Source organism: Pipistrellus hanaki (genome assembly GCF_964339955.1).
Source record: "Pipistrellus hanaki genome assembly, chromosome: X".
Lineage (NCBI taxonomy): Eukaryota > Metazoa > Chordata > Mammalia > Chiroptera > Vespertilionidae > Pipistrellus > Pipistrellus hanaki.
The window spans coordinates 100,610,862-100,638,336 of NC_140524.1; the positions used below are offsets into that span (position 1 = coordinate 100,610,862).

Consider the following 27,475-nt stretch of genomic DNA (forward strand, 5'->3'; position numbering starts at 1 on the left):
TGGCTGGTTTGGCTCAGTGGATAGAGCATCGGCCTGTGGACTGATGGGTCCCAGGTTCGATTCCAGTCAAGGGCATGTACCTTGGTTGCAGGCACATCCCCGGTAGGGGGCATGCAGGAGGCAGCTGATCGATGTTTGTTTCTCATCGATGTGTCTAACTCTCTTTCCCTCTCTCTTTCTCTCTGTAAAAAAATCAATAAAATATACTTTAAAAAAAATGCATGTGAATGCCTTAGTGTCCTTATCGACGAGCACACTGGCATTCAGATTAATAACTACCATTTCCCACGAGAAGGAGTTATGGCTCCGTGGAGAAATGACTGGTTCCAGACATGGAACAACAAATACACAAGCCAAACCTTGAGTAGCTTAGCAGGACACGAACAGGATTATTATTATTAGAGATTCGATGCTCAACCACTGAGCCACACCAGCTGGGCCAAGCATTTTGCTTCTGATGGCTACCTGTGGCCTGCTCTGCCTGGATGGGACTCCCCCACTTCTTGTGTGGCGCTGTGGGCAATTCCAGAGGACTCAACAGCCCTCTGGAATGGGCTCCCACTTACCAAAGACTCAGCAAATTGAGTTTCAACAACAATAATAATATCAATGGATTTACAGAACCAAATATACCTAAATCCATGAGCGCATAAAAAACAATACTTAAAAAAAAAACAATAACACCCACCCAGCCAGAGTGGCTCAGTGGCTGAGTGTTGACCTATATGAACCAGGAAGTCATGGTTCCATTCCCAGTCTGGGAACATGTCTGATCCCCAGTAGGGGCCATGCAGGAGTCAGCCAATCCATCATTCTTTCTCATTATTGATGTCTCTCTCCCTCTCCCTTCCTCTCTGAAATCAATAAAAATATATTTTTTAAAATATGCCGAAACCGGTTTGGCTCAGTGGTAGAGCGTCGGTCTGCGGACTGGAGGGTCCCGGGTTCGATTCCGGTCAAGGGCATGTACATGGGTTGCGGGCACATCCCCGGTAGGGGGTGTGCGGGAGGCAGCTGGTTGATGTTTCTCTCTCATCGACATTTCTAGCTCTCTATCCTTCTCTGCTCCTCTCTGTAAAAAATCAATAAAAAAATAAATAAAATAAAATAAAATTATTTCCAACACCCCTTAGGCCTGACAAGCCCCACCCACCTCCTTGGCAGTCCCACCAGCCAGCACACTCACTGTTTGCTTGCGAGCATTTGAATTCCATGTCACTTCTGCCTGAAAGGCTCTTAGTAATCACAGCTCTGCTACTTTTAAGACATACTGTATATTTAAGGGCCCAGGGGAGGGACTTGCTTTATGGAGGAAAAAAACAAGCGGCAGTGGAAGGTTAATTTTAAGGGCCTTTCACATGCTGTGCTCAAGAAACATATTATATGCAGGAAATGAGAGACTGAGAAAGGTGCTTTTCTTTTTAAATCCTCACCCAAGGATATTTTTTCCATTGATCTTTCGAGAGAGAGTTGAAGGGAGTGAGGAGGGGGAATGAGAGAGAAACATCGATGTGAGAGAGACACATTGACCAGATGCCTCGAGCACACACCGGTTTCGGCTCTGAAAGCTTCTTGTAAGAATTCAAGAAAGCTCAACCCACAGAGCAAGCTCATTTATTAGATACAGAGCTTAGACTGTTTTGTGCATAAAAATATAGATGGAACAGCAGCAAGGAGCTAAAAGGGAAGGAAGGATGTTTAACCGTGATAAGTTCTCACTTAGGGGAAAAATAACGATTCTTTTGTCTTCTGGGTCCTTTCTTATTTGACCTAGAAGCGGTAATGAAGTTTGCCTCAGTTGTTGAAGCTGGAAATATTCCGAACACAAAAAGGCAAAGATGTTAGAATAAAAGTGAAATCTTATTTGGAATAATAATATGTTACAATTGCTTCTGTTTGAGTGACAAGAGCTATAATTTCTTTTGTACTTTTCTGTCTAAACATATGCACTGCATGGAGGAAATGAATCTATATTTAATCTTTTAAGTGGTTATCAAATGGCTTATTAACTGATTTTTAATGTTTACCTCGTGGTGCTATATAACTTGGCACACTTAATAAACACTGACTTAAAATGAGCTGAATACTAATAAGCAGAGATGTTGAGGTATAAGTGTAATCTTGCCCTAGCTGGTTTGCTCAGTGGCTAGAACATCGGTCTGCCCACTGAAGGGTCACGGGTTTGATTCCGGTCAAGGGCACATGCCTCGGTTGCAGGCTGGATCCCTGGCCCTGGTCAGGGCCCATGCGGGAGGCAACCAATGGATGTGTCTCTCCCACATCGATGTTTCTCTGTCTCTCCCCTCCCTTCCACTCTCTCTAAAAACCAATGGAAAAAATGTTGTCAGGTGAGGATTCACAAAACAAAACAAAACAAAACAAAACAGTATAATCTTATTTAGACCAAGACCAATCTGATAGGCATGAGCTCACGAGTGTATGTGGAATCAAAAAGCATCTGGGAGTGGAGAAATGTCATTAAAGAAAGTGCCTGCTGTCCTTCCTTCTGCATTTTGTGAACATTAAAACATAAGACTGCCCTAACTGGTTTGGCTCAGTGGATAGAGCGTCGGCCTGCGGACTGGAAGGTCCCAGGTTCGATTCTGGTCAAGGGCATGTACCTGGGTTGCGGGCACATCCCTAGTAGGGGGTGTGCAGGAGGCAGCGGATGGATGTTTCTCTCTCATCGATGTTTCTAACTCTCTATCCCTCTCTATAAAAATATCAATAAAATATATTCAAAAAACAACAAAAAGCATAAGACTAATTCATGTGTCTGGCATTCTTCCTCTATGATACTAGTTGTACGAAAGAAACCATTTCTTTGTATCTCTAAATGTATCTCAGCTCGGAACTCTTGGCCTGTTGGCTGGTGGGAAACACATTCTCAGCTGGGTCTTAAGAGGTTTCCCTCTTGCCTCGGTCATGCCAGGGTCTGGGGGAGACCACACAGCTCTCACCAGTCCGGAAAGGCCCGAGGTGGTCAGTAGACTGTCCCGCTCAGTGTCTAAGGGTCTCTTAGCCACCAAGTGGCAGATGGCGTAGGAGAATGGGTTGACCTCCTGGCTTCATCAAGGATTGTTCCACTGATGGAACTCACTAGTTTAGTATAGAACCTTGCATTTGTCTAATCCTGTGGTGTCCCTGACCCTCCTTATTGACCCCTGAAGGTAGTAACTCCCATATCTTGACCCTCTGAAATGCATATTCATCTTCAACATAATTTGTACCGCTCCCTGTTATTATGTGTGAATTTCTTTGTCACAAGTGTATATGTGCATATATATATATATATATATATATATATATATATATATAGTGAGAGAGAGAGAGAGAGAGAGAGAGAGAGAGAGAGAGAGAGAGAGAAAGAGAGAAAGAGAAAGAGAGAGAGAGAGAGATCAATTTGTTATTCTACTTGTTTATGTATTCATTTGTTGATTCTTGTATGTACCCTGACCTGGGATGAAACCTGCAACCCAGATATATTGGGACGATGCTCTAACCAATTGAGCTATCTGGCCAGGGCCCAATTTCCTTCTTCATACAAGATGTTAAGACATTCAGTAATGTCAGCCATATGAGATCATTGAGAACTTGCCCTAGTTTCAAACTTCTTCTGGTTCTTCAATCGTCGACAGAATGGAGAGATGGAAGGAGAGAGTGAGCGATGGCCATTAACAAAATCCAGGGGACACTCAAATAGTCTGAGTCAAGCCATTTTTCTTATTCGTGTTCATTGCTCTATAAGACTATAACCTTTCTGAACAACGGATCAAACACCCTTCTCATTAGAATGGTTTCCAACACATTCCATTTTCCAGAATCATCGCCTTTTCCTTACTAGGCTCTTTAATTTGCAATTGTCAGAAAGCGTGTACACGACAAGTGTGTATTTGGTGAGACAAGAGTGCTCTGTCATCATAGCAAGGGGCTGTGCTTTTGTGTTTTCACTCCAATTGCTTGCCCGTCTTCCCATAAGAAGGCCTTATCACTAGTATATCATACATCATCATGCATATTTCATGTGGTGGATGCTCAGATGCTCTTTGTTATTATACTAAGCAGCACCGGCATGCATCTAAGCGTGGCTGAAATTAGACAGAAAGGTGACCTTCCTAATGGACTCTTTTGCAGACACAATAGCTCTGGAACATGATCTGACTTAACTTTCCATTATAATTCTGATGAGGAGCGACCGGTAAAGAGACATACATGCCAGACCTCATTTTTAAACGGGGCCCTTCTACATGGTTTATTTTGCAATTATTGAACTTACCAATCTGCCCCTGATTGCCACACAAAGGTAGTCTTAAACTTTAGTGCCCACACCCCATAATTCCATTTTTTTAAAGATGTATTTTTATTGATTTCAGAGAGGAAGAGAGAGAGAGAAAAAACAAAACAAAACATCAATGATGAGAAAGAATCATGGATCAGCTGCCTCTTGCATACCTCCTACTGGGGATCAAGCCTGCAACCCAGACATATGCCCCTGACCGGAATCAAACCTGGAACCCTTCAGTCTGCAGGCCAATCCTCTACCCACTGAGCAAAACCAGATAGGGCTGTATATGCTCGTTTTTAAAGAGAGAACTTTGCAGTGTTATTCAAATGATGAGTATTTTTTTCTGAAATTCCTTAGTGGCTAAGAAAATGGGATATTTATCTTGTGTAAGATGTAGACATTAAAACACATATTGGCTGAGGAGCCCGTTAAAAGACATTATTTTATAAGAGCAAAATTCCTAGGTTAGCACATATATGGCCTTGAGAAAGCATAGAGAGTTTTATGTACCTGAAGTATTTCTCGATGTTTCAAAAGCATCCTGTTTCCCTTTCAGTCCATTTTAAAATACACAGTCTCTTTATCAAGTGTGTGGGAATCTTGCCCTAGTCACAGCCCCATTTTGAGAGAAGTCAACTGGGCCTATTACTTGGGGTTTTAGTCCAAATTTAGCTTAATCAAAGAAAATGCAATCAGATCAGCCTGTGTGGCTCAGTGGCTGAGCGTCGACCTATGAACCGGGAGGTCATGGCTCCATTTCCAGTCAGGGCACATGCCCGGGTTGTGGGCTTGATCCCCAGTAGGGTGATGGGGGGGTGGGGGGAAGGGGCAGCAGATCAATGATTCTCTCTCATCACTGATGTTTTAATTTCCCTCCCTCTCTCTTCCTCACTGAAATCAATAAAAATATATTTCTAAAAAAAATATGCAATCAGTTACCTTAATATCTCCTAAAGCAGAGCTTGGCCAACTTTTTCTCTAAAGGACCAGATAGTAACTATTTCAGTCTTCGTGCCATAGTCTGTCACTAGTACTCAACTCTGATATGGTAGAGAAAGCATCTAATCAAACTCTATGGACAGTGAATATGAATTTCATAGGACTCTCTCTCTCTCTCTCTCTCTCTCTCTCTCTCTCTCTCTCTCTCTCTCTCTCTCTGTGTGTGTGTGTTAATGCTTACCCAAGGATATTTTTCCATTAATTTATTGTTTTGTGTTTTGTTTTGTTTTTTTAAGAAAAAGTGGAATGGAGAGGCAGAGACCGAGAGAGAGAAACATGTGTGTGGGAGAGACACATCCATTGGTTGTGTCCTGTATGCACCCCAACCTGACTGGGGATGGAGCTTGCAACCTAGGTATATGCCCTTGACTCATAGGATTTTCATGTGTCACAAAATAGTCTTTTTATTTTTTCCAGCCCTTCAAAATGGCAAGAAGCATTCTGAGCTCATGGGCTGTGAAAACCAGGTGGCAGGCTAGATGGACTGCAAGTTCTCATTCACTGCCCCACTTTTAAGTGGTTCATTTATTTGAACAAATATTCATTGAGCTCCATTACATATACTGTAAAGTCCTATGAAGACTTCTGTTTACAGAGATGCCATTTTCTTTTATAATGCAGCAAACCAGAAGCAAAATAATCTTTCTTTCCAGCCTTTGTGACTCAGTGGTTGAGCATCAACCCATGAACCAGAAGGTCACGGTTCAATTCCAGGTCAGGGCACATGCCTGGGTGCAGGCTCCATCCCCAGTAGAGGGTGTGCAGGAGGCAGCTGATCTATGATTCCCTCTCATCACTGATGTTTCTCTCTCTCTATCCCTCTCCCTTCCTCTATAATAAAAAAACAACAACATAATTTTTATTTAAAAAAATCTTTCTCCAGGCCCTGGAAGGCTCGCTGGGAAGTGATGACATTTGAGATAGCTTTTGCTCTGTCTCTGTCCTGCAGCAGGCGACGCAGTCACAGCAGACACAAACACAGATATTTCATTTCTTCTCTCGTCCCCGAGGCACAGGAATCAAGAGGACTGATCACAGAGGCGGGTGCCCAGAGGGAACGCAATGACTGTGTGACCTGCATCAGGCCCAGACATGGCACTGCAGGATGCCAGCCAGCCCCCTGGCCTGGATCGGGTATGTCCTTGCTCACAGCCTCCTGCATCACAGGACGGAAGTAATTCCAAATACAAACAGTGAGGTTCCTGCCCAGGCAGGAGAAGACAAAGCCACTCCCGCTTCCCGTATTCCTGGGCCGCAGGGAAGTTGGAGCTAGACTTTGCTCCCAAAGTAGGTGCACCCTGAGGTTCCCCATCTCCCCTCTCCCCCAATACTAACAACCTTGGAGATCAGGATGTCCGGGGAGGACAGGCATGACTTTGCAGCCAGCCACGCAGGCTCCATTGTTACGCCAGGACTCACGTAGGGCGAGTCAGTGGCTTGGGACTGAGGGTTTCCCCAAATGCAGGCCTCTCTATGCTGAAACCCAGATGGCTGGTCATCCTACAAGTCAGCTTCCTCTTTGTCTATTTCTCTATCTCCTTCCCCTTCCCCCCACTTCTTTCAAGGATGCGGGACCAGCCAGCGCTGCTCTGTGAAGCTGAGGCCAAATAGGCTGGGGAGAGGGACCACCTCCGCAAAACCCCGGATGCTCCACTTAATGCCAGGCCCCAAGCACAGGTCGACTTTTGGTGATAAGAATGCAGAAATGGTAGGAGAGGCCCTTCTCCGGTTAAAGGGTTCTGATGATTGCACCCCTTAACAGGCTAGGCCAGTGGTTGGCAAACCATGGTTTTAGAGCCACATGCGGCCCTTTGGCCCTTTGGGTGTGGCTCTTCCACAAAATACCATGGCCTGGACGAGTCTATTTTGAAGAATTAGCGTTAGAAGAAGTTTAAGTTTAAAAAATGTGGATCTCAAAAGAAATTTCAATCGTTGTCCTGTTGATATTTGGCTCTGTTGACTAATGAGTTTGTTGACCATTGGCTAGGCACAGCTCCATTTGCAAAAAGTCAAAACCCTTTTGCCCTAAATGCACTGAACAGCAACTCCAGTTGGTTCCCAAGGAGATGCTTGGCGAACATGTAAACATCACACACAATATATGACCTGGTATCCATCAAGAATATCATGTAACAAGTTATTTACACCGACGATCCAATGAAACCCATCAATCAAGCACATTTTCAACTGTCCTAGCTTTGGCCCGATTATCCCTTTGCCTTTGGCTGGTGACTTTAAAGTTCAATAATGAATTAGTCACATTTGAAACATCAGTGAACTATATGGTTTTGTTTCTGTGGGATTCCGTATGTGAAATTACTCATCACTTACACTGAATCAGGCATGGCATTTTGAGCTCCTGGATTTGTGTGAGCAATTTTGGAAGGAGAAATAATTGACTAGAGAGAGCTAGGACTCAAAACCACTTAGAGCTGAAGTGCATGCACTCTGAATGTTAACACCACACCGGGTGAACAATGGGGTGTTGTTTTTACGGAACACGTGGCTTTTCATGTTAAGAGTTCAGTGTCACGGGCATTCTCCAGGGGAATGTGTGTGTAGGGGGGTGTTTCCGCCCTAATGGACTCAGGACAGCCCATCCTCTGTCCAGTGAGGCCTCAGCTATGCAGCCACCTTCTCAGTGGGGCCCCACACAGGAGCCTGTCACCCACCTGACCAGGTCGATGACCCGCTCCCTCGGTGCAGCGCTGACTGACTCATCGTTAATCATTACGATCTGATCTCCCGGGATCAGCTTGCCTTCCGAGGGGCCACCTGGAGACAAATGAGAGTGAAGTGTGGGTGAGAAGACAGTGGCTGATCGACCCAGCATAGCCTCCTCTTCTGATCGTGGTTCATGATGAGCAAAGGATGTGATAAGCAAAATGGAAGCCCACCCTATCTGGGATTCTAGCTCTGTCTTCAACCCTGGTTGCACATTAGAAGGAATCAGGCTCTCTGGACCAGCCCGAGGCCCTGCTGGCATGGTTCAGGGATTGAGCATTGACCCATGAACCAGGAGGCCAGTGGCTCAATTCCTGGTCAGGGCACATGCCTGGGTTATAGGCTCCATCCCCACTAGGGGGCATGCAGGAGGCAGCCGATCAATGGTTCTCTCTCATCATTGATGTTCCTCCCTCCCTCTCTCCCTCTCTCCCTCTCTCCCTCTCTCTCTCTCTCTCTCTCTCTCAAGTCAATAAACAGTCCTACATAATAAAAGTAATATGCAAATTGACCATCACTCCAACACACAAGATGGCTGCCCCCATGTGGTCAAAGATGGATGCCCCATGTGGACACAAGATAGCCACCTCAAGATGGCCAGCATGGGAGGGCAGTTGGGAGGGATCAGCCCTGTAAGGAAGGGCAGTTGGGGGTGATCAAGCCTTTAGGGGAGGGCAGTTAGGGGTGATCAGGCCAGCAGAGGAGGGAAGTTGAGGGCAACTGGGCCTGAATGGAAGGGCAGTTGGGGAAGGGGGAACCCGGCCTGCAGGGGAGAGCAGTCAGGGTGATCAGGCCTTCAGGGGAGGGCAGTTAGGGGTGACCAGGCCTACAGGGGAGCACAATTAGGGTTAGACAGACTGGCAGGGAAGCAGTTAGGCATCAATCAGGCTGGCAGGGGAGTGGTTAGGGGGTGATCAGGCTGACAGGCAGAAATAGTTAGGGACAATCAGGAAGGCAGGTGAGCAGTTGGGAGCCAGCAGTCCTGGATTGTGAGAGGGATGTCTGACTGCCTGTTTAGGCCCGATCCTACCAGCATCTGGCCTAATCGGGCAGTCGAACATCCCTCAAGGGGTCCCGGATTTGAGAGGGTGTAGGCTGGGCTGAGGGACACCCCCCATGCATGAATTTCGTGCACCAGGCCTCTAGTGTATTTTTAAAAACCATCATCAAATTCATTAAAAACAAACACAAATGATGTTATTGTACTTTACTGAATAATTAAACATGTGAGACACCCAGAACATGGAACTCAAAGCAATTCAGTTGTCCACCCATTCAGACACTTGGCATGGTGTTACCGTATTTTCCAGCATATAAGATGATCCCCCCCCCCCCGAATTTTACAGTTAAAACATAGGGTTAGGCCTATATTCACTGTATAAGACTACCCCCCACTTCCGAGGCAACACCAGTTCTTTTTTTAATAGACCGCCTCTCTGACTCTGGCCAATCTGAGCAGGCTTTTTTTCGTTTCAAAAGTCGTCTTATACGCCAGAAAATATGGTGCTCAAGTGGGAGCATAAACTCTCTCCTTTCTGGGACATAAAAGAGAGGGAACAACCAGAACATGTCCCCTTATCGTGAGGGACAATATTCCTTTCAAGCTGTGGAGGGGACAGTCAGTGTTCACACATGGAATTCTGAAAATCACACGAGAGACGCTTTTTGGCTGCTGGATAATATGCAGGCAATCACTCCAATTTAGTCAAATGAATGGTTAACATTCAAAATGCTGGTCAAACACAGAAACATTTTCAGGATAATTGTTTGAATCATAGGTGTTAACTACTCTGATGTGGAAAGCACTTGCAGGTTAATACCACATGCTCTTATATTTGACCTATGCTTTTTAATCAAATGGAAATATTATTGTTTAATCAAGTGACTTGAATCAAAAATTCTGGAGGAAGCAACATACAGTTCCTTCCAAGATATTAAGTAGTGGCATACACCAAAGAATTGTCACCGGCCCGCTAGTCTGAAGGCCGGGCTGCCTGGCATAGAAAATCTGGTCACGCCACTGAAATCACCAGGGACCTCAGCAGAGTCAGTTTTATGAGAGACACAGTTGATTTGACCAGCATTTTCACTCATAAAAATGACTGGAGACAGTACTCTTTGACCCGTTTTCACTTTGTTCTACTCTTCTCAAAATTGTCTAGCTGAAGGTATTAGTGTCTGCAGCTAAAGAGAGCCGGGGCAAGGAGGGGTAGAAGGAACAGTGAGGTAATGCAAGAAATTGAAAATCTTAAGGCAGCTCCCAGGAGAATCTGACAACCAGATATGTTAAAATAGCCTACTATTCCAAAACAGACTATCAATGTGCTCGCACTTAGGAGAAAAAATGGGTATATACACACATATAATACTAAACATATGTACATGTACTAGTATATGTGTATATGCACACAACTGTCTACCATACTCATGCTCTCTGTGTACATGAATAATGCTCAACCCTCAGTAGGAAGCGCTCAGATGATTTGTTTTTTACATGTTTTCTTCTATACTATCGACTACATTGTATTTTTATAAACCATGTGTGTTATTTTATTATAAAAAGCAACAGATCTTTTTTATTTTGAGGATAATATTCTCAGCTGTGTCCAGCTCTGTAACATCACACAGAGAACTAAAGTGCAAGCCATAGCTAATGAAATTAGAAGCTGGGCAGACGGAGTCTGAAGTGGCGAGGCAGTGGTAGGAGTGAAAAGGAAACTTATTCTCCTGTGAGGGAGTTGAAAGTGGTCGACCTTTTTTTGGTGTTTGTCCTGGGGCATATTATGTCCAATTAGAGCCCCAGTGCATGAAATCGTGCATGGGTAGGGTCCCTAGGCCTGGCCGTCAATCAGGGCTTATCTGCAGGGTGACCTGCCAGGCGATCAGGGGCCCCTCACTGGCTCCTGCCTTGGCTAGCCTGGCACTGCCTGCTTGCCAGTCCCGCCCCCTGCCACTGCCACCAGGCTGGTGTCAGCTCCTGCGCTGAGTGTCTGACCCCTGGTGGTGGTCAGTGCACATCATAGTGACCTGTCATTCCGCCATTCCGCTGTTCAGTTGATTTGCATATTAGCGTTTTATTATATAGGATAATAAAATATAAAAATTTAAGTCAACCTAAAAATACTTATATTAGCTCACTAGTTGCTTACATTTTCCAGAACTGACAGGCTCAGCTGATCAAACATTTTAGAGTTTAAAATAATAATATCATTATGGAATAAATACACTGAGTAGTCAGATTATTATGATCTCTGAACTCATAATAATCTGGCCACTCAATGTATATCCTATATAATAAAAGGCTAATATGCAAATTGTCCCCTTGACCAGGCAGGCAGGTCAGCAGGCAGGCCAGCCAACCACCCATATCCCCTCCCCCTGGCCAGGCTAGCCAGACCCCACCCATGCATGAATTCATGCACCGGGCCTCTAATATATACGTACTGAGTGGCCAAATTATTATGCATTCAGAGATCATATAATCTGGCCACTCAGTGTATATACCTGGCCCTCTTCTAATGCATTTCTTTTTCTCCCTGTTCCTGTAAGGTAGATACTATTATGATTCTCATTATCCAGATGATGTAAAATAGTTACGTTCAACTGAAAGGCAGAGGAGTTCACATAGAAGCGAAAATATCTATCATAAGAAGGGGGCAGGGGCAGGGTTCAAAGCCATCAGGCCCCGGCAGTCTGATGCCACAGCCTGTGCTCTTCACTTCTGAACAATCCTGTGACTTAGTTGCAAAATCCCAGAAGCAGCATAGAAGCTTGCTCTGGTCTGAAGATAAGTCCATAGGAGTCCGTTGAAATAAGTACATAAATGTGTATAATAAATCATTACTAAAAGAGCATTGTTTCTAAAAGAGAAAAGACGGCCCACTGCATCTTTATATTCAACTGTGTTGATAGTGAAACATCCATATACTCCAATGAGAATGTCTGAGCCAAGTTCTCGTTGGAGGATACAAGTGATCCGAACATATTGTAGGATTTAAGAGATTTGCCACACGCTGTAAGGGCCAGTGTTCACTGTATGACATCCCTCCCTGTCCCCCAATCTCAGTAGGGTGTCCAATATTCAATTAGTTATGGGTCTTTGGGGTGACCACAGAGGGGCTTCTCCAGGCCAGCCGCAGGGGGCAGTTCTGTGTCCCACTGAAGACCAGGGGGTACTTAGCTCTAGGATGGAGGCTGGCTGCCCCGAGTTCATTCTGGGGCTTAGGCTGTAAGGGTAGCAGCCCCTTGAGGGACATGCCTATGGCCTCGCAGGGACCACAGAAACAAGCTCAAGCATCTTTCAAACCTTGGCTTATGTCATCCTTGCTAATATGCCATGGACCCAAGGCAGTCACTTGGTCTTGCTCAACAGCAATGGTGTAAGGAACTCTCTTCTGCCCCTAGTGGGAAGGGAGGGGAGTGCATCTGTGTGAAAGAATCCAACAACATCCATGACTAAGTCCTACAGTAACTTAAACACCACTTCCTGCTTTTCTCACTGAGGAGTTGGTCATGAGCTGACAGAAATGCAGTCAGTGCCTGCCTTTGGTTACTCTTATGCACTCATTAAGGAGCGGGTCATTTTCATGGCACCAATGATGGAGCAGTGTTTGCCTAAAGGGAGCCTTCTAATGGGTTTAGCAGTCTAAACCTTGTTGCCATCGCCATTTCTGTCCCTCTGGTGGTCTGACCCTAGCCACATGCTGGGAAAATTCACCAGCCCTCCCAGCCTGCAATGGAAATTAAACCAGCTTTCCCAGCCTGGCATGAGACTCGCAGAAATGAACAGTAGGCATCTCTGCAGGGGCACGGTGGGCAGTCCCAGGAAGCCAAGGGCTGGGCTGGGCCGCTTACCTGGTGTCACTGAGCGAACCACCACCGGCTTCTCACTCCCCGCCACGAAACCGAAGCCCAGGACAGGGTCCCTCCGCATCTCCACCTTCCGCGGGGCTGGGGGGATGATTTGGCAGCTGTCCAACCGGGGATCATCAAATGGGAGTGCCTGTGTCATGTGACTGTGGGAAAAACACACACAAGAGAAGCAAGACGTCAGTGTCTGCTGGCCATGGCCCGGTGATTTCATTCTCTGCTGGTCTAAAACCTATTCTGCTTACTAGAATAGTGTGAGAGAAAAACACTGATGTGAGAGGAAAACAGTGATCTGCTGTCTTCCATTCGACCCTGGCCAGGAATCGAACCTGCAACCTTTTGGTGTTTCTCTGGCTCTTAAGGAAGTGTTCATGCATGCACATTATCCAAGGCAACCTTCTTTTGAGGGTAGAGTTCTTAGTTCGAATTCTAGAACTCTCCTTAAAGCAATGTAAGCCAAGATTACTTTTATTTTTTAATATATTTTATTGATTTTTTTTTTTTTTTTATAGAGCAGAAAGGAGAAGGATAGAGAGTTAGAAACATCGATGAGAAAGAAACATTGATTCAGCTGCCTCCTGCATATTCCCTACTGGGAATGTGCCTGCAACCAAGGTACATGCCCTTGACCAGAATCGAACCTGGGACCCCTTAGTCCGCAGGCAGGTGCTCTACCCATTGAGCCAAACCAGTTAGGGCCAAGATTACTTTTATTATTTCAGTGACACACACTTAACTCAATATTTCCTCTCTCTAATCTTCAGTTAAGTAAAAGCAGATCATTTTGAAAGAAATACCTTGAAAGATGCTACTCTATCTGCCATCTAGACAACATATTGTTCAGATGCAATGAAGAAAGTCGAAGGAGGATTCCTGCTGTCCTCGTGTGTAATTAATAAGAGTTAAGGAAAATCAATGGAAACCCTCCAGGGTCTGCCTTTAGGCACATCTCTCTGTCTAGGGCAATCAAGTTTAAAATCCCTTCGAAACGGAAATGTCTTTTCCACTTAGCAGCTTTGATCTGGACCGCTGGGGAAAGAGAGCCTTTGCCGAGATCTAACCCGAGGGCCGCGTACAGACACTCATCTGCTATCCTATTTCATTTTCAGAAAATCCCCTTCGATGGAGCCCATTGACCCACCCACCTCCTGTCTGCAATGACAAGAGGAAGAATAACTGGGCCAAGTTCACTCTGCTCAGGTGAGTGAGCCAGGTGCAATTCCCACCACATCTTCTGATTAGAAGCGCTAAGTGCTAGACCAGCTATGTAATTTGCAAAATGAAACCATGGGGCTCCTGGCGAACACACAGATAGGAGCTCCCAGAGAGCTGAATGTGGCCTTGGGTCAGTGCATGGGTCACATGCCGATGGAGCTAGCCCTGGGGGTGTGCTACCCCAACCATTCTAGAAACAGCCAGGCTCACAGGGGAGGGGCTGTCTTATGTGACACTGCAGGTGTTGGTCTGGGCTCACAGATGAGACATGTCTATCATGGTGGCACGTGCTTAGCAGCAAAGGACATGGGCAGACCTCAGGTGGGCAGGTCATGTGGAGAAGCATGGTACTTCAGCCCGGCCGGCGTGGCTTGGTGGTTGAGTGTGGACCTATGAACCAGGAGGTCATGGTTTAATTCCCAGTCAGGCTCAATCCCCAGTGTGGGGCATGCAAGAGGTATCCAGTCAATGATTCTCTCTCATCATTGATGTTTCTCTCTCTCTCTCTCTCTCTCTCTCTCTCTCTCTCTCTCTCTCTCTCTCTCCCTTCCTCTCTGAATAAATAATAATTATCCTATCTAATAAAGGGGGAATATGCTAATTGACCCTCATGCCATCACAAAGATGGCAGCACCCACGGCCAATAAGGAGGGAATATGCTAATTGACTGTCCCGCCCTCAAAGATAGAGGTACCCACAGCCAACAAGGAGGGAATATGCTAATTGACTGCCATGCCCTCAAAGATGACTGCACCCACAGCTTCAAGATGGTGGCACCCAGTCCCCTCAGACCCCAGCCACCCAGGACTGGTCCGAGGCTCCAGCCAGTTCTGTGGAAAGCTTCCAAGCTTTTCCAAAGATGCCGGGCTTTGCTGTACATTCCAATCACCCAGGAAGCATTACACACCCTAATGCTCAGGTTTCACCATAGACCAATCACATCAGAATAGCTGAGGGGGGAAGCCAGGATCCATTTACATATTTTTAAATTTTTATTGGTATTTTTAAAACATTTTATTTATTTTTTATAGAGAGAAAGGGAGAGGGATAGAGAGTTAGACACATCGATGAGAGAGAAACATCTATCAGCTGCCTCCTGCACATTCCCTACTGGGGATGTGCCCTCAAACAAGGTATATGCCCTTGAACAGAATCGAACCTGAGATCTTTCAGTCCTCAGACCGATGCTCTATCTACTGAGCCAAACCAGTCAGGGCTATTGTTATTTTTAAAAATATATTTTTATTGACTTCAGAGAGGAAGAGAGAGATAGAAGCATCAATGGTGAGAGAGACTCATTGATCCGCTGCCTTCTGCACTCCCCCTGTTAGGGATGAAGCCCACAACCCAAGCATGTGCCCTGACTGGGAACTGAACCATGACTTCCTGGTTCATACGTCAATGCTCAACCACTGAGCCATTCTGGCCGGGCAGGGTCAATATTTAAGAAGATTCTCCAGGTGATCCCGAAGTGGAGAAGTGAAGCAAGGTGTGGGGACCATTCACCTGCCCAGGGAAGGCTGGGGTCCAGCACCCCTTCTAGATTTTCAGAGGACACAGGTGACATCTGATGGGCTCCTCTAGCACCTGTCGGGGATGTCAGTGAAAATATTGGAAGCATCTATAGCTTCATTATCCTCTTGCCACTACATGCTAGTCTGCAGTTTTTAATTCCTCATTCATAAAATCTCTATTATATCATTATTTTATTAATACCTGACATTTATTAAATACCAATTTCATGCTATGCATTTTACAAAATGCTTTCCATATGTTAGTTCAACTTAATTCTCCAAAACAACTTCATAATGCACTCATTTAATTAACACCTATTTATTGCACGCCCACTGGATTCTCAGTTCGGGGGATACAGTAGGAATGCAAACAGAATCAGAAAATAATTTGTTCACGCCAGTGTTCAGAGGCAGAGACTAAACTAATAAAGGAGGAGGATTTCTGGCCTATCAGGCCATTGTAAGCACACAGGAGAGAAATAATGGGGAGGAAGGATGGAGAGCTGCAGGGTGAAGGTGAGGGTGCCCCAATGTGATATGGGAGGTCAGGGGAATGCCTAAGGAGGAGCCTTTCTGGCAGTGGGACCCCCAAGTGCACAGGCCCTGAGGGGCCGCAGGCCTGGAGAGAGCATGCGTAGGGGACAGCCCAGAGGCCAGTGACAGGGGAGGCTAGAGGCAGTGAGTGGGGGATGGGGAAAGAAGTGTTGGGGGGAGCCTGGCCAGTGTGGCTCAGTTATTGAGCATCGACCTATGAACCAGGAGGTCACAGTTCAATTCCTGGTCAGGGCACATGCCCGAATTGCTAGATCGACCCTTAGTAGGGGGCATACAGGAGGCAGCCAGTCAATGATTCTCTCTCATTATTGATGTTTCTATCTCTCTCCCTCTCCCTTCCTCTCTGAAATCCATAAAATAAAATAAAAAGAAGTGCTGAGGAGAGATCAAAGATCACACAAGCTCTTGGAAGGACTCAGTGTGTTGGGAGTGAAATAGAATCCATTGGAAGGTTCTGTGTGAATGCGATAGCTGCTGTACTGAGAACAGACAGGAGGGGGCGCTGGCGGGAGCAGAGAGAGCACTGTGGGCCCCACTGCATCAGTCCTAAGGGAATATCTGGCTGGCTTGGACCAGGGCGCGGGTGGCAGAGATGGCAAGGAGTCCTTGTGTTTTTCCCATGTAGAGGCCACGAGACAGAGCAAAGGGGGGATTTCTACTCTGGAACCTTCTTCCAGCGCACACACAGGGCGTTTGGGGAGCCAGGCTCCCTGGATTTGAAGCTGGGCCCCACCACCTCCTAGCACCTGACCTGTACAAAGTACTGCATCACTCCGGGCCTCAGTTTCCCCGTCTAGAAAACGGTGACAGCAATAGTAACAATCACATAAGAAGGTCGTGAAATGAGATGAATGACTAAATGCCAAGCACTTAGGAAAATGTCTTGCTCACCGTAAGCGAAAAGCACTAGCTGTTCTTTTCATCTCTGGCGGTCCATGAATAAAAAGGAATAGGTTTCAGACACCACCCCCTCATTCAATCTTGTTAAAATATGAAAACAAACTCAATAACGTTTCAAAAACCTAAGCTCAATTCTCAGGAAAATGCCTCAAACGCTGGGTAAGCTCTGAGGCCTTCAATTTGAAAAATCAGATCGAGTGCGATGACACATTAAAGACACATTGGAGTTGATATCCGTGAAGCAATATGTCCCCGATTACAGAAGAAAGGAAGCAGAATAAAATCCACTCCCTGGAGACGGAATCGCTGTTAGTAGGTTTTCCTCAGCCATGCCTCTGGATCGCTTCTGTGATGGCTGAGTCCAGGGCTGGGGAGTGAGCCCAGGTCATGGGGCAATAAGCCAGTCAGAGAAAGATAAATATCACATGATCATTGGTGGAATCTAATGAACAACATAAATCGAATAACCAAAACAGATCCAAAGACTGAGAAGCATTGAACAGACCGTCAAACCTCAGAGGAAGGCAGGGGAGGGGAAGGGGTAAGAGATCAACCAAAGGACTTGTTTGCATGCATATGAGCATAACCAATGGACACAGACAGTAGTGGGTGAGGGCATGTGCCAGGGAGAGGTCAATGGAGGAAAAGGAGATCTATGTAATACTTTCAACAATAGAGAATTTAAGTTTAAAAAAAAAAATTCCCTGGCCCTAGCTGGTTTGGCTCAGTGGATAGAGCATCAGCCTGGGGACTGAAGGGTCCCAGGTTCGATTCCGGTCAGAGGCATGTACTTGGGTTGCAGGCTCAATCCCCAGATGGTTCTCTTTCATCATTGATGTTTCTATCTCTCTCTCCCTTTCCCTTCCTCTCTAAGATCAATAAAAATATATTTTGGGGGACAATTAAAACAACAATTCGTAGGGTACTGTGACAATGGCGCAGCTATAGGAAAGTATAAAATGATGGTACAGCAACTTGGACTGGAACAAAACAAGGGTTTAGAGATGCCTGCCCAAGAATTCAATGCACACTATGGCACCACAGGAACGAAAGTGCTTTATTTAGCATGTCAACCATAGGCTTGCCTTTGCAAAGAAAACCATTACTTTAGAGCAGAGTGGCTATGACAGTGCTTTGTCCTTCACGGGGGTTGCTGGCTACCTGGGGACAATGAAATAAAAGAGTTGTCTCTTCAGACTACAGAGGATATTATAATAATAAACGGGAAAGGCCCGTGTTTTAAAAGGAAACTTGGGTGGTGGCAAGTACACAGGGAGACAGACGTTTGGAAAGGATGCTAACACTATGTGTTTGTTTTATTGAAACTTATGCAGCCCTGACTGGTTTGGCTCAGTGGATAGAGCGTTGGCCTGCAGACTGAAGGGTCCCAGGTTCGATTCCAGTCAAAGGCATGTACCTTGGTTTTAGGCACATCACCAGTAGGAGGCATGCAGGAGGCAGCTGATCAATGTTTCTAACTCTCCCTTTCCCTTCCTCTCTGTACAAAATCAATAAGATATATATATAAAAAGATATAGGTATGTAATCAAATAGGTATCTATGAAAACAGCAGCCTTTGAAAACTTGGGAACAACTTTTTATAACCTATTTCCTAATCTCCCGAGTAAAGCATTTTAGCTGATTGTGGACTCATTTGTTCCATATAATAAATGCAACATCTTCCATTTGGTTGGCAAGAACAGTGGAGGGACATCGAGGAATACGGAAACTCTGAGCTGAATTTCAACCAAACACCTTGCGTAAGTGGGACTGAAGCAGGCTGTCATGAGCTGGTGCACAGGCTGGCAAACCACTTCATGCATTTACTTCTTCCTGATTCTCTGCTTTATCTTTCCCTCCCGTGACAGTGATTAAAACCAAGGAGAGAAACACGCTGAAGTTGCATGTTTTTATTCATTAAAGTAGAGACCCAAGACGCTTGAAAATAAGTAGGCGCCCTCCATCACTTCGCTGTCATTTAAGATACTTAATAATTTTTAATGCAGCAGTGACAGCAAAATGTTTGCAAGTGATTAAAATGTATATTTCATCTCCATCCCATCTTATTCTAACATCTCATTATAACATCGTGCTTACACATGCCCTATACTCTCCATAATAATTTTTAGTACATATATACATAAATGATGAATAAATTAATGTATATCAGGGGAGGGTGTTCTAAATGTTTTTACTAATAGGAATACAAAATAAAAAATATAGAGGTTGCAGGGCCGGCGTGGCTCAGTGGCTGAGCATCAACCTATGAACCAGGAAGGTCATGGTCAGGGCACATACTCTTGTGCAGGGGACAGCCGATCAATGATTCTCTGTCACCACTGATGTTTCTATCTATCTCCTTTCCTCTCTGAAATCAGTAAACATATATAGTTTTTAAAGGTAGAGATTTCTGTTCTGTATGATCCGGGGATCCCTGACTTAGGATGTGAGCCCAGAGGGGGAATTCTGTACTCAAATCTGAAGGACAGAATCCTTGATGTTACAAAGGTCCATGTAGCTCCTGAAAAGCCCAACTCTTGTTCCTAAATCTCCAGGGGCATTTTTAGAAGCCAGATATGAAGCTAGTGGCGGGGCCCAGGCCAGGCTGCCCAAGATGGCCCCAGCGGCACATGGGTTGTTTTGAGAGAAAGTGACTAAGAAATTGCCTTTGCAAGAAGAAAATGCTGACTGCTCTGACCCCTAAAAGCATGGATACGTCTCCCACGTGATGGGTGCCCTCCCTGTGCCCGAGGGCTGAGAGATAACCTTGGCACAAGCTCTAGCTGGTGTGGTCAGTGGATAGAGTGTCGGCCTGTGGAACGAAGGGTCCCAGGTTTGATTCCGGTCAAGGGTACATGCCCGGGTTGTGGGCTCGATCCCCAGTAGGGGGCATGTAGGAGGCAGCAGACCCATGATTCTCTTTCATCACTGATGTTTCTCTCTCTCCCTCTCCCTTCCTCTCTGAAATCAATAAAAATCTTTTTTTAAAAATTAAAAAAGAGCTCAAAGAATCCAACATGAAAAGCTTATATAAACACACCATGCAAGGCGTGACTAATTTACAACCCCAGTCCAAAACGTGCTCAGATTCCTCACCAGCAAACACCCCGATCTTGCTCAGATCTCTTTGTAGTGGGCATGAATTCTTTGTCCTGTCAATGTCTTCAGCCAATTTATCGTTTGTCTAAAAAATATAAAGGTTCCTGGCTCAATCATTTCTTTGAGCCTCATTTTTTGATCTGAGCATCATATTATGCTTATCTCATAGGAACGTATTCAATGGTTTCTTTCTGTGAATCCAGTCTTGTGTCAATTGTGTGATTTCATTAATAGTGCGGCTGTGAGAATAAAGAGGGGGCACTTCCCCCTCCCCTGACAATGGGAAGGGCTCACTTTGATGCCTTCTGAGAGAAGTTAAAAGAAGCTGGTAAGAAACTCACAGAATCAAAGGTGTGGGCTAACAGTCCAGTAGTGTTTTTTTTTCTTTGTTTTTTTTTTTCTCATTTATTTTTAGCTATATTTTTAATGATTTCAGAGAAGGGAGAGGGAGAAGAAGAGGGAGAGAAACATCGATGAGAGAGAATCATGGATCGGCTGCCTCTTGCACGATCTCTACTGAGGATCGAGCCTACTACCCAGGCATGTGTCCTAACCAGGAAATGGAACCATGGGTAATGGGGGAGAGTGTGAGGAGAGAGTGAGTATGAAGGAGAAATGAGGTGAGAGAGAAGAACCACAAGCCATGTGAGAATTCTGTGCAATGTCAGCCATACATCCTTTATGTAAGCAAGAGCGCATCCTCCCTGGAGAAGTCAGAGGCTCTAAGAATTAGGTTCTGGTATGGAATAGGTCGAGTGAGGAAATAAAAATCCTGAAATTCTCTCCACATTCTGGGAGACTAAAGTACACTATCTCAGAAAATAAGGTTAACATGGTTCTTAAATTTTGGCTTGAATGCACGTATTATTAAATTCCTCTTGGAATTAGAATAGTATTCATTTTGAGGATTACAGTGAAAAGGAACAGAGTTGAAACGGAACCCAGACTGACACATTTTTCCAGTCACGCTTTCAGCTTTTGCAAATGAGATGCAATAAATCAAGGATCTATAAGGACTTGTATAAATTAACGTCCAAAATAGGTTCCATTAATTCATGATCAAATTTCTCCCTCAAGGACTTGGCTCGATTTGTCAATAACACTCCTGAAAACCATTTGAACAATTAGCCAATGATCAACGGCAAGTTCATCTACTCGGAGGTTTCTGTCATCATTGAAGACGAAGACTTTCGCGCCTACCAAATGCTTATTGACTGTGCCTTGTGAATCTAATTGTAGGATCTAAAAGGGCAAAATGTTTGTCAGTTTCCCTAAAGCTGCAAAACCCCTCCAGCTAGGCTGTAATCAATCATAATAATTGGGTTTGTTCAATGTGTGCAATAGATGGCTTTTCTGCTAATGACACACTAATGTGTCAGAAGCAATAATGATCAAGTCACATTCTCAGGTTGATTGAGCTGCTGGGCAGAGCTGGTTACTCTCAGTCTCACCTCACACCATGAATGCCAGGCATGCACTGCTTCCAAGGAGCACTGTCTTCCATTAAGATTTATGGGGATTCAAAATGTAAAAGACAGCCTGGCTGGTGTGGCTCAGTGCTTGGGTGTCCACCTATGAACCAAAAGGTCACCGTTCGATTACTGATCAGATGATTCTCACTCTCTCTCCCTCTCGTTTCCTCTCTGAAATTAATAAAAAATATATATTTTTAAGAGAAACATCAATGATAAGAGTGAATTTGATCGGCTGGCTCTTGCATGCCCCCTACTGTGGACCAAGCCCACAACCCAGGCATGTGCCCTTGACCAGAATTGAACCTGGGATCTTTAAGTCCACAGCCGACACTCTATCCATGGAGCCAAACCAGCTAGGGCTCATCATTCATGTTTCTATCTCTCTCTCCCTCTCCCTCCCCTTCTGAGTTCAATAACATATATATATTAAATAAAATAAAAACATATATGTATGTGTATATATATTATTTTTTTAAAAGACAGGTAATGTAGGCAGGTAGCCACACAATAAATGCTCAGAATCACATGCTCTATCTGCAATAACCAGTCTAAACAGTGTGATATCTGGGTAAGTGGAAGTTAATGTGAATTGAGCTGGAGGAGGCTATAGAACACTTCAAATACCACTACAAAAACCTACTCCTGCCAAAACCAGTTTGGCTCAGTGGTAGAGCGTCGTTCTGTGGACTGAAAGGTCCCAGGTTCGATTCCGGTCGAGGGCATGTACATTGGTTGTGGGCACATCCCTGGTAGGGGGTGTGCAAGAGGCAGCTGGTCGATGTTTCTCTCTCATCGACATTTCTAGCTCTCTCTCTCCCTTCCTCCTCTCTGTAAAATATCAATAAAATATATTTAAAAAACAACAACAACAACAACAACAACAAAAACCTACTCCTGGAGAACACATTGGGACAGGCACATAAGGAAACAATTTCACAGTCAGCATGAACTTGCTTTCGCAACCTTGACTTCTAAGCTATCGGGGAGGGCCAGAAACAGGGATCTTCAGGTCATGTTGTTGTCATTCTGTGACACATGGTGGCAGTCCTGTGGATTCCAGCATGCACTCTGCCAGAAGCAAGGGCAACCTCAGGAAAGGGGGCTGGCGGAGCCCGGCTGGCGTGGCTCAGGGGTTAAGTATCAACCTATGAACCAGGAGGTCACGATTCCTGGTCAGGGCACATGCCCGGGTTGTGGGCTCGATCCTCAGTGTGGGGCGTGCAGGAGGCAGCTGACCCATGAGTCTCTCCTCCCATCAATGATGTTTCTCTCTCTCTCTTCCTCTCTGGAATCAATAAAAAAAATACATATTTTTAAAAGTGGGCTGGAGGACAGCAGAAGCCCCTACACCATGGAAGCAGGGAAGCCTTCTAGTTCAGTAGGCAGACGAGAAGAATCATTGAAAGGAGAACAGTGAGGATCTTGCAAGATGATCAATTTCCTGTCACCCATCTCCATTTCAAAATAAAAATATTAAACGTCAAAAATTGAACAAAGTGCCACAATGTTCTGATATTTGTCATGATTTCTACTTCGAGCTATTTCCTTAAAAATGGTTCATTTTTCAGACCCAACTGAGCTGACAATCTGAATCATACTTCAATTCTCCCCATTAATTAAGTCAGCATTACCCAGGGATCTGTGTTTAAAAGGCTTTCCAGCTCTGGCCGGTGTTGCTCAGTGGGATGAGAATCATGCCACGCACAGAAAGGTGGCCGGTTCAACTTCAGGTCAAGGCACATGCCCAGGTGGCAGGTTTAGTCCCTGATTAGGGTGCATAGGTAGGGGGGGCGGAGAAAGGGGGAAACAACTGATCAATTCTTCTCTCATTATTTAAGAACTGAAGATCCCTGCTTGTGAGTCCTACCAGAGAAAGGCATGCCAGGTGATTCCGGTGCAGGGCTCAGGACCATGCTTGAAACAGCACCTGTGGAATGGCAGACACCCTGGGAGAGAGCTTAAAGCTAACACAGACAGCCAACCTCCATGTACCTTGTGCTTCAGCCACCCTCACTACACAGCTGGCTGCGTGCTGGCCTCTGCTATATCTTCTGAATTCCCTGGGACTTTCTAGAGAATCTGAGTTCCTGGATGGAGAAGCATGTATGGGAGACAACATCAATTCTTTTTTTTTTTAATATTTATTTTAAATATATTTCATTGATTTTTTAGCAAGGAAAGGAGAGGGATAGAGAGTTAAAACATCGATGAGAGAGAAACATCCATCAGCTGCCTCCTGCACACCCCCTCCTGGGGATGTGCCCACAACCAAGGTACATGCCCTTGACCAGAATCGAACCAGGGACCCTTGAGTCCACAGGCCAGTGCTCTATCCACTGAGCCAAACCAGTTAGGGCAGCAAATCTTAATGATAAACAATTGGATGACTTGACCTGACATTTGCCATTACATTAGCATGAACTTAGACCACAGTCGGTGGTGGGAAAGCATGTATAATAGAGGCATGGATTATTTTCCCGTGGCTTCTCAAACACACCCCGGAGCTGCTGACATTCGAGAACATTCCTACTTGACATCTAAAGTCCAAGCCAATTGTATGCTGGAATAATTAACGTGTGTCAGCAGTATTAATTTGACTAGATGCAGATTTCTTATGATCATAATGGATGTTTAACAAAATAATGGAACAGAGGTATTTTCAATGACATATATTTAGCAATTTTATGGATGTCTAATTAACTTGTCATAACAGTATTCATTTAATTCAACTTAAGGGCTGAGAATTATTTTCAACCTTTATTAATGTGAAACATTTTCTGGGCCACACAAATCGGAGGTGGGGGCGGGGGGAGGGGGGACAATTAGAAATCTCTGATAAAACACTGAGAGAGTTTGCTCCTATATCTCTTTTGTTTTTAAAAATAGCACTAAGCTTGGCTGGTGTGGCTCAGTGGTTGAGTGTTGACCCAGAAACCAAGAGGTCACTGGTCCAATTCCTGGTCAGGACACATGCCCAGGTTGCCAGCTCAATCCCCAGTAGGGAGCATGTTGGAAGCAGCTGATCAATGAAGTTTCTCTCTCATCAATGTTTCTATTTCTCTATCCCTCTCTCTTCCTCTTTCTAAAAAAATCAATAAACATATTTGGGAGGAAAAAAAGAGTATTAAAACTTCATGCCCTTCTTTCTTCCTTACAATTGGTTTGCATTCTCTTCAATATTTTAGAGCAGGGGTTGGCAAACTGTGGCTCGCGAGTCACATGCGGCTCTTTGGCCCCTTGAGTGTGACTCTTCCACAAAATACCATGGCCTGGGTGAGTCTATTTTGAAGAAGTGGTGTTAGAAGAAGTTTACGTTTAAAAAATTTGGCTCTCAAAAGAAATTTCAATTGTACTGTTGATAGTTGGCTCTGTGGATTAATGAGTCATGTATCCACATGCTTTAAAGTCATGTATCTAAAGTTTAAGTCATATATATTTTAAAATATATTTTTAATAATTTCAGAGAAGAAGGGAAAGGGAGAGAGGGATAGAAACATCAATGATGAGAATCATTGATCAGCTGCTTCCTGTATGTCCTTCACTGGAGATCAAGCCTGAAACCCAGGCTTGTGCCCTTGACCGGAATCGAACCTGGGACCTTTCAGTCCGCAGGCCAATGCTCTATCCACTGAACCACACCGGCTAGGGCTATTTTTAAAATCAGGCTCTACGGGAGCCCCTGAAGAAAAGAACATTACCATAGCAGCAACAGGAGCGGCTGATGTTCACTAAACGTGCCAAGCACTGGTCTTGATCACATGCATTCCTTATCGCAGTACTTTTCACAACAAACCTACTTGGTGGTACTCTTCTTTCTTTTTTAAAATATATTTTATTGATGTTTTACAGAGAGGAAGGGAGAGGGAGAGAGAGTTAGAAATATTGATAAGAGAGAAACATCAACCAGCTGCCTCCTGCACACTCCCCACCAGTGATGTGCCCGCAACCAAGGTACATGCCCTTGACCGGAATCGAACCTGGGACCCTTGAGTCTGCAGGACGACCCCCTATCCACTGAGCCACACCGGTTAGGGCGGTGGCAATATTTTTATCATCATTTCCAGTTGAGGGCGCTGAGTCGCTGGAGCAGTAAGGTAATTGGACTTTGGGAAGTTAGTAGGTGGCAGCTGAAGTAGGCTCCTACTGAACCATGACATTATGAAACAGAATATTCTCTAAAAGAAACATACACAGTCCAGTAGAGAAGAAATGATCCAGAAATAATACATTAATGAGACAGCTCAGGGACTTGGGCCCAGAAATGAAAAATCCCAGGTGGGTTGGCAGCCACGTTCAGACCAGGTGGTCAGAATGAACGTGGCATAAGCTAAATGTAAAAATGTCATCACCCCTCAACTCTCTGCTAAGAAACACAGAAGTAGCTGGTTTTTCCTCCCTTCTAACTGCCCGCTTAACGCACTGACCTGCATATGCAGTTGATCTACATTTGACTCTGCACAACCTTCCTAGGGTGGTGGCAATGCACACCCCACCAGCATGAACAGCCACAGGAAATGCAGCAGGAGAAGGAAGCTACGGGATCTTGAAATGGTGAATTCCTTAAGGCTGTCTTTTTCAAAAAGCCCATCTAGAATGCAGACTGATGCAGCCACTTTGGAAAACAATATGGAGTTTTCCCAAAAAACTATTAAATATGGAACTGCCATTTGACCCCATGATCCCACTTCTGGGAATATATCCTAAGAAAACTGAAACACCAATCAGAAAGAAGGTATGCGCCCCTATGTCCGCAGCAGCACAATGTACAATAGTTAAGATCTGGAAACAGCCCAAGTGCCCATCAGCAGATGAGTGAGTAAAAAGGCTGTTATACGTTTACACAATGGAATACTATGCAACTGTAAAATGGATCTTTTTATCCTTTGAGACAGCAGAGACAGACCTGGAGAGTATCATGCTGATTGAGATAAGTCAGTCAGAGAAAGACAAGTATCACATGATCTCCCTCATATGTGAGTTCTAAATATCAAAGTAAACTGATGAACAGAGTGGATCCAGAAACATGAAAGCATGGAACAAAGTGTGGAATCTTGGAGGGAAGGCAGGGGAGGGTGGGTGGGAAGTTATCAACCAAGAACCTTGCATGCATATGCATGGCCCCTGGCCACAGACAATGGAAAACAAACAAACAAACAAACAAAAAGCCCACCTTTTCTCAAAAGCTTACTTTGTCCCCAACTTATAAAGCAGCCAAGCAGACCAGCCCTTTCTCCTGTGCTGCCTCCCTTGTACACCAGCATTAACTTAATAAGATCTGTCTGGGAATTTCTCTGGGGTTTCCTCTCGATTTCTATCTTGGGGAACCGAAGAACCCCAATGCTGGTAACATGAGGGCAATACAAACCCCAGGGCAAGAATAACCTATTGTTTTAAATGGACTTAACAGAATATCTGTTTTGAAAGTAAATGAGCAAGACCTCAAACATGTCATATACAAAGTTTCCTGTAAGTATTAGATGTAAGGTATTTAAGCAATGAAAGTACTAGAAGAAAATACTAAAGCGTACATTTATAGTCTTGGGTTGGAAGGGCATTTCTAAGTATAACATGAAATCCAACAGCTACAAAGGAAAAGACAAACAGGTTCAACTACATAGTAATTTAAAGGGCAAAAGCATAAGCAAAGTTATAAGACAACACACTAGAAGAAAAAATTTTCAACATAAAGCTGACAAATACATAACATATAAAATAAAGAGCTCGTACAACTCAAAAAAGAAAGATAACCTAATTTTATAATGATAAAGTATGTGATCAGGCACATACATGAAAATAATATAAATGGCCAATAAAGTTTTATGACACTCATTCTCATTCAT

At 44.6% G+C, this 27,475-nt stretch overlaps 1 protein-coding gene across 6 annotated transcripts in view; it reads right to left on the reverse strand.

Moving 5' to 3' along the window:
- Window positions 1-27,475, reverse strand: part of FRMPD4 (FERM and PDZ domain containing 4) — a 420,441-nt gene that overhangs the window by 67,483 nt on the left and 325,483 nt on the right. For 5 of the 6 annotated variants that reach the window (XM_084869812.1, XM_084869815.1, XM_084869811.1 and 2 more), the window contains exons 3-4: window positions 12,863-13,023; window positions 7,957-8,059 (exon numbers count right to left, since the gene is read on the reverse strand). The exons of the other annotated variant lie outside the window; for it this stretch is intronic. In XM_084869812.1, the coding sequence (XP_084725938.1) occupies window positions 7,957-8,059; window positions 12,863-13,023 (264 nt within the window). The remainder of the gene's footprint in view (window positions 1-7,956; window positions 8,060-12,862; window positions 13,024-27,475) is intronic. 6 annotated transcript variants of the gene reach the window in all.